This window comes from Corylus avellana, chromosome ca5 (genome assembly GCF_901000735.1).
Source record: "Corylus avellana chromosome ca5, CavTom2PMs-1.0".
In the NCBI taxonomy this organism is placed as follows: Eukaryota; Viridiplantae; Streptophyta; class Magnoliopsida; order Fagales; family Betulaceae; genus Corylus; species Corylus avellana.
Genome location: NC_081545.1, coordinates 12,874,667 through 12,882,718, shown reverse-complemented (window position 1 = coordinate 12,882,718; position 8,052 = coordinate 12,874,667). Strand labels below are relative to the sequence as shown.

The following is an 8,052-nucleotide window of genomic DNA, read 5'->3' as shown; positions in this document are numbered from 1 at the left end:
TGCATGCTGCTAGGGTAGTGTCGTAGTAGGGTGTGAAGAAAAAAAGTGTCTGTGCAGTGTTTTACCAACTTACCGGGTTACAGACACACTTTTTTTTTCTTTTTTTTTTAAATGGGTGACGGGTTTGGCGGGTCACCCGAGACCCGGCTGACCCACTAACCCACTAGACCCATTAATTTAAACATGTCTGGTGGGTCGACCCGGTAGGTCTTAATTGGGTAGACCCAATTAAGACCCAAACTCGATAAGCCCAAACCTAATACTTGCTAACTTTGTGTCTTGTTCATATCGGGTACCCAGGTTCTACCCGATTAAGACCTGAACCCGATAAGCCCAAACCTAATACTTGCTAACTTCATGTCGTGTTCGCGTCGAATTCACTAGACGTGTCAAAATTGCCGACCATAGATACAAGTTGAACATTTAAATCAAATTTTCAGCAAAAAGAAAATAAAATCAGTAGGGATATCATGCATTTTCTCCTTTCTCTCTCTCTTTGGCCACGCCCACGCGCGTTGCTTTGATTGAGGCTCAACATTCAAACAAAGTGTCCTCTCTGCAGTCTGCACAGTGACAGTGACACAACAATGGCTGGCCGTCCTCCAAAGTTCTTCACATGCATTTCCAATGAAACAAACAAACAACCCCACCCACCTGCTGCATTTCTCTCTTTCTTTCTCTAAACAAGCAACAACTCCTGCTTTTCTTTTGCTGAAGTTGAAGGAAACCATTTTGCAATCCCTCACGATGTCGATGTCGATGTCGATCTGGCAGTGGCTCCCAAAAGAGATTATCACCGAAATCCTCTCATGGCTGCCGGTGAAGTCGCTCATCAGATTCAGGTGTGTTTCAAAGGCATGGTGCTCTCTAATCTCCACCTCCCGCTTCATCGCGACCCACCTTAATCACTCTCTTTCCAACTCCCAATACCAGACCTCCATTTTCGCCTGCCATAACTACACCTTTCATACCCTCCTGCTGTATCCATCATATCAAGAAATAGAACAGAAGGGTGATTTCTTTGCAAACCCATCAGATCTTATAGAATTGCATGACCCATTTAACCATAAATATTCCTTACACTTGGTTGGTTCATCTAACGGCCTGCTATGTCTTGCCAATATGACTTTCAATAACGAAAGTGGGTTATGTGTTCTCTGGAACCCTTCTATTCAAAAAGCCATCTCCCTTCCCAAGCCTAATCTTGGATCGTTACAACAAACTTTTGGCTTTGGGTATGAGCCCTTGACCGATGATTACAAATTGGTGAGACTCATGAATCCCCATGATTGCAAAACTGTTCCACCTCTGTTTGAGATTTATACGCTTCGAACTGGCATATGGCGCTTTATTACGGCCCCCGATTCTCGCTACACGATGAAGTATTGGTCCTCATCGGTTTTAGTGTGTGGGGCACTCCACTGGTCCACACACACTCCACGGCATCAAGGTGCCTTTTGCAATGTGATCATGTCGTTTAATATGAAGGATGAGGCCTTTGGTGAAGTGGGTATGCCTAAGAGCTTACAAGGGTTAGAAGGCTTGGACGTTACTGTGGCGCTAATTGATGGGTTGCTTGCACTTGTCCCTTGTACCGGATTTGGCATCGAGGCGTCTCATGCCGTGTGGGTGATGAAAGAGTATGGAGTAGTGGAATCTTGGACAAAGCTGTATGATGTTCGCATTGAGGGATTTCAGAGGGTGATAGGCTTTCCAAAGAGTGATGAAGTTCTGGTGCACGATGCTGACAGGTTCTTTTCTTGCGGACCTAGTAGCCGAGGATATTTGGAAGATCTTCCCCTTTGTGGCCTAGAGCATATTTATTTGGATGCTTATGTGGAGAGCCTTATTCTACTGAATGTAGCGGACCTAGTTCCGGGGAGACAGGGGAATTCGTCTGGTGGTAGTTAGGGAATTGGTCTGGAGGCAGTTAGCTCGCAAAGAAATGCAGGTAAAGGTAAGGTACTTGATGCTAGTTACGATTACTGAATTAGTGTGCTTAATATAGGATTATGAATCATATTGCAATTTCCCATTTCAATATCGTTATACCATATTTCCATTTTGCGTACCGCTTTATAAATCCCATACAAAATGCTAATCAATTTGCTGGTCCAAATTGACTGGTTTACTATAATTTCCCCATTCAGATCGCTTAAAATTTCCAGTTTTTCACATAGGTCAGAAAATTATGCACTATGCTTAGAAAGCATGCCTCTTCATCTTTGGTGCGTTCAATAGATTGAAGTCCGTGTAGAAAATTTGTTGAACAACTGTGAGAATCATTCCTTTTAGATTGAAAAGCTTGCTATTAGAGCTTAGGAGAGAGGACTCTGATACCCTTTCTTTAGCCATATGGACGGCGTCTATTCCTACTGCACTACCATTGCCCTATTTATCATTGTTGAAATGCCAAAGTGAGAAACCATTTGGGATGACTATTCTAACATGATATTATAGGTAACAACCTGCCACTCATAAAAAAAAGTATAGGTAAGGACCTGCTATATTTCCAAGAGAAACAGCCAACATGTAAATAATTTGAGGATTTACAAATGAATTGCTTATGCCACAATCTGTCAGCAAAGTAGGATGACTAATCCATGAGTGAAGAATTCATGCACTCAACCAGCAAATATCTTGTAGTTATATCAATCCCAAAGTTAAATCAGGTTGATAAGAGTATGCGAATGCCAGTAGGGAAAAACAATACGGAATGGATATGTGTTTTGTGTTGCTTTTAATTTTTGTTTAGGAAATAAATAACCTATAGTTTTTTGTTTAGAATTCTTTGAATAATGTAACTTTGATTTTGCTGTTCTGAATCAATCCTGTTATGGTTTCCATTCGCTAGTATTCTTGATTCTTTACTAAGATATGAAGTCAAAGTAATTACATATATTATTGATTAGTTGTGCTTTGGATTGGCTGTGTAACGCACAACTGATTCAATGCTTGGAATTGCAAAAGAGAGAGGCCATATTTGAATGGTAAGGCAAACTTGAGTATGAATATTGGTTGGCTTTGTTCTAGGATACTTCAGTAAGATTTTTATTATTTCTGATGTGGGATAATATGGGATATTATTTGGGTCCTTCAATCTCTTCATATTTACCATTGCCTGAATCAGGTTGTGAATAGAGCATAGTGTTAACATGTTATTATTGGTGGCTAGTGATGGAGGATAATGAAAAATTGTTATCAAACAAAGCCCTCAGTTTGAATCTACATTTGCCCCTTTTCATATTACATTTCAGTCAAATTAACCTCTTCCAAAAGATTATGACAAAAGTGAGGCACTTGGAATTTGCTAGACACAAAAGTTTGCTATTAAAAGTGTTCAATATCAGTCTGGGGCTCTTTGTACAACCTCTATCAATCCATGAATCAGTTCTTAAGAATAACACAGAGATGAGAGAAGAGTATATATACCATCTTCTTTGACATGGCTGTTTAGAGAGGTCACGCAAAATGTTCTTAGTTAACCCTAATTGTCTCCCATGTCAAAGGCTCAGAGTCCAATCAAGTTTGTGGTCAGGATGAGGTTCCAATGAGGTGGTAAGATGTGAATTGCACACATCGCATTCCACTCTTAAAGTAGTCCTTTTGTTGAGTTTCAATGTTTTTGTGAATTATAAACCTGAGTCAAAATTTTTAATGCGTATATTTTGTGTGAAGAGTCATCTCCTTTGGCTAGTTTTTTAAAGTTTGTGAAGGAATTCTCATTAGTTTTTGTCTATTTTGCAGAAATGAATTGAGGGAAAAGAAGATTTGGTGAAATTGTTTTACACCACCTTGGATGGAGTCGGTCGATGAAGTACAAAGAAGAAATCTCTGTTTTGTTTTCTTGGATTGCTTTGTTGTTTTTGTTGCTTTACTTTCTTGCAAGATTTGAAAGAGTAAAAAGGGTACTACAAGGAAGAATTCTAAAAGGTTTTCAGTGTTGGCTTTCTTTGCACTTTCAAAATAGAAGGTATCTAATGCTCTAAGTTGTTTGCTCTGATGGTACTTCAGTTTTTCCTCCTTTGTGAGATGATTATAACATGCAACTGTGATAAAATACTAGAAATCATAACATATTTTTCCATTAGCAAAAGCAGCGATCCTGTTGTAGGTGTACTTTGAAAAGATCCAAAGTCTAATTCTCCCATTTTAACATAGTTAAGTGTTAAAATATCTTGTACTCTAGTTGGTTTTCATCTTTGAGTGATTGGAGAATGCAAATTTAAGAAATCTCAAATATGAAAGCATCTTTTTCAATTAGCAACACTTGTGACACTCGTAACTTGATAACTTTGAAAATTGTGGATATACTCTCGGTTTGAGTTTCTCATGTCTTACACTATACTGTGTGGTAACAGCAGAGATCATATTCTTAGAATTTTCTGAACATGCCTCATATTGAAATAGGGAAGCATCTAATGAATATCTCAGATAATGGTAATGATGCTCCATTATGTTTGATTAGAGTTCTTCTGGATGGCATCTATGACATTATGGGAGTCACATTCCAAAATGATATTTTCTGTTCTTAGGAATTGGCTTATTACTTATGAGATAGTAAGGATAGCTGTCTTTACTTTTACCAATTAAGCAAAACATTACCCCTAATGTCTATTGCTACATCAAAGATGAACTTGTAGAAATTTACTGTTTAGATATACCCTTTTGAGCATCAGGCTGAAATATGCTCCTTGTAGACCCTACGAGTTTGATTTGCCTGATAATACCTTATGTTTGTTTTTGGCCATCCATACAAAAAGAAAAAAAGAGTCAGCATCCAGAGTATTAACATAAAGTTTAGAATTTGGATTATGATGAGTTTAATCCATTCCATTAAGAATGTGAATATTAAGAGGCCACGGGGAAAGATGCCAAGTGACTCGAGTGAGGTGGCATTCTAGGAAAACATTGTTCAAAAGTTTCTAGAGCTAAGTTATAGAAAGGGGCCAAAGGGCAGAGGAAGGCTAGGGCTGTCACTAGGGCTTAGGAAATTTGTTTTGATAGGCAAAATATGCCAAACAGCTTTGCCAGCTATATTTGGGTAAAAATTGACCTAATTTTGTTCTCATCCTAACACCTTAGCTTTTGGGTAATCAAATCATTGACCTAATTAATTAAAGTCTTGATTCATGTTTAGGCCTATGGCAATTCAAGGATCATTTCCAAATGCCATTCATGGTAGCTCTTTATTGAGCAGTTTGATAATATTGCCAAATTTGATAAATAATCACTTGCTCCTCTTAAGAGACATATTAAACCAACTTTAATTTCACATTGTGGTGAGATCTCTCAATTGCAAAGCACTATTTTGGGTTGCTTTTAGTTTTTGTTTAGCTCTCAAATTTAATTTTTGCTTGTAATACCTCCTTCGTCATCGGCTACCATCCACCTTGGTTTCCGGTGGCCCTTTGTCGTAACTGACTACCCCAAGGGAGTGATCTGCCACCCACGGAGAGTTGACATGTAAGGCTCCCAAATTTTATTTACTAAAAATTAAGTTGGAATGTTAATTGGAGTGCCACCCCCACTTGTATTAATAAATATCATTTCAAATAAGTGCAGCGGAAAAGTTATATTCCTTGATATCTTTTCTTTCGCTACAATACAAAATACATTAGCAATTGGAATACACTCTCTCTGGAATACGCAAGTACACAAGAAATACATAAAAATTTGCCTCTATAAACTTCACTCAACAACTTAAATCCTTGTGAATGACTTTAATTTGCACTCTGTAGGAACTAACCTGTTCTAGTCTCTAAAACAATTATATTTTACAAGTGTAAAGAAAATAAACGCGTAAGTCTATGACTTAGTAATTAAATCACCAGCGAAATTTAACCAATGCAGTAAGCCCATTTTAGTTGGAAATACTACAAAAACATATAATAAAAATACTAGATTTCAGTTCTAAGTAAAAAAATAGCCTCTCCTAATTATGAAAATAAATCAGATGATCAAAGTGTCAAATATTAAAACAAGAAAAAATAGAAGGCATGGATGAGACTAAGTCTCGTAGCATTTTTCATTTCTTTGGCCCCAGTATTAGGGGTATCAACCTGGTCCGGTTTCCCGGTTTTTGGCCAAAACCGGAACCGGAACCGGGGTACCCTGGTTCTCGGTTTTGGAAAACCGGCCGGTTTCGGTTTTACCCAATCCGGTAACCGGTTTTTGAAAAAAATTAGCGTTTTGGGCTTATTTTAGGTATTGGGCCTAAAATAAGCCTATTATTTTTTTCATAAATTAGCTCATTTTAAAAAAAAACTATTAATCTTTTTGTCTAAATTAAAGATGCTTTATTGTGATTGTTCCAAATAATTAAAAAATAAACCTAAAAATCCTAAAAAATCAATGTTTTTGCCTATATGAGCCTTAGAAATAAAAATTCAAATTTTTTTAAATACCCTAAAAATCATTTAATATTATATACATAAAGAAAACATTAAAACAATAAAAAGTAAAAATAAGTATGTAAACAAACCAACATGCACAAGAAATAAATACTCCTTACTACAACAATTCATAACCCAAAAAAATAAAAAATAAAACAAGCATTTAAATAATCTACCAATCAAAAGAAATACACTCACAATAAAAATAGTTTACAAACATATTACAAAATATATATATATATATATATATATATATATATAGATTATTTAATAAAATAATACCCGGTTCCGGTTTTCCCGGTTTTTACCGGGTGCCAAAAACCAGGACCAGAACCGGGGTCCCGGTTTTTTTATTTTTTGCAACCAGAACCGAAACCGGATCCCCGATTTTCCGATTTCCTGGTTTCGATTTCCCGGTTATTTTTGACACTCCTACCCGGTATACTGATTTCCATTCTGCAGGTTTAGGATCTCACGCGCTCTGCTGTGGCTTGTAGGTGTACGGCTTCTCTGTTTTGTTTGTTTTCATCCTCTTTCACGCCATGGGCATTTTCTGCAGGACTTGTCTTCTTTCTTCTTGCTGCAAAAAAAGGGAAGCCATTAAATTAAAGCCTTCACGTTTCTTTGCTCAGTAGACAAATTAAGGCCGCAGCGTCTTTTATTTCTCTTTGCTAAACGTTCTATCAACTTATGCAAAAAGTAATTTTTTGCATTAATAATTCATTTAAGATCAAGTTTAGTGATTAAACAGAATTTTAAAATTAAATATAAAACGCAAGGCCCATTAATGGACTTGGAGCACATTTTATTTTATTTATTTATTCATTAATTATTCTGTTAAGCATTTTTTTGTTCCTTTTTGTATCCTGTGCACTTTCTTGTTGGAACAACTTGTACTGCAATTCTTGGATAAAATGAGTTATATTTTTTGGAGAATAGAGTCTTTTTTTTTTTTTTTTTTTTTTTTTCAAACTGAATTGGAGAAATTTCTTTCAACTTAATCTATAAACATAACTTGTAATATGCACATATTTTGTTAATAAGAATAGCTTTTATATAAGTGTGGCACAAACCCACCCTTTGTGCCCCACCAATGAAAAGTTGACACCTTAGCATGTAGCATATTAAAAATATAAACCCAGAGCATCTTATTATATCAGGTTTCTTAACTTTGTTTTTTTTAAAGAATTTGCAGAGGGAGGGGGTGAGGGCAGCTCGCCGCCACCCCCATGCCATGAGGTGGCTTGCCGGTCACCCCAGAGGAGTTGGCCACCCCCAACTCCTCTGGGGTGACCGGCAAGCCACCCCATGGCCTAGGGTTGCCTACGCGAGCTACCCCCCACCTCCATTTGGGGTGGCTGGGTTGGCCACCAACCCCTTCAATTTTTGTTGTTTTTTTTTAAATTAATTAGTTTTATTTTTTTTTTCTCATATTTGATATAATCTGGTGTTGTATATTTTTCTTTAAGCCTAGGTTTATTATGATATGCTTAGGTGTCACTTCTTAATTGGTGGGCACAAAGAGATGTGTTTGTGCTACACCCGTATAGAAGTTGTTTTCTTTTTTAATAGCAAGAACAAAATTAAATTAAAAAAAAAAAGATACAAGCATGTCATTTTTATAGACTAGGTTAAAAGAAATTCTTCTGACCCAATT

At 36.8% G+C, this 8,052-nt stretch overlaps 1 protein-coding gene across 3 annotated transcripts; it reads left to right on the top strand.

The window, feature by feature from the left end:
* The first annotated feature begins 578 nt into the window (after positions 1 to 578).
* Positions 579 to 3,995, top strand: LOC132181010 (F-box/kelch-repeat protein At3g06240-like). 3 transcript variants are annotated; one of them, XR_009440216.1, is made up of 2 exons: positions 579 to 1,962; positions 3,748 to 3,995. XR_009440216.1 is itself a non-coding variant. In XM_059594049.1 (2 exons), exon 1 carries the CDS (start codon positions 628 to 630, stop codon positions 1,909 to 1,911), a length of 1,284 nt encoding a protein of 427 aa, XP_059450032.1. In that variant the 5' UTR covers positions 580 to 627; the 3' UTR covers positions 1,912 to 1,951; positions 3,748 to 3,995. The 3 variants fall into 3 exon arrangements, 2 of the variants coding, with proteins under 2 accessions (XP_059450032.1, XP_059450031.1); XM_059594049.1 differs by having other exon boundaries at positions 580 to 1,951; XM_059594048.1 differs by having other exon boundaries at positions 580 to 1,957.
* The last annotated feature ends 4,057 nt before the right edge of the window (positions 3,996 to 8,052 follow it).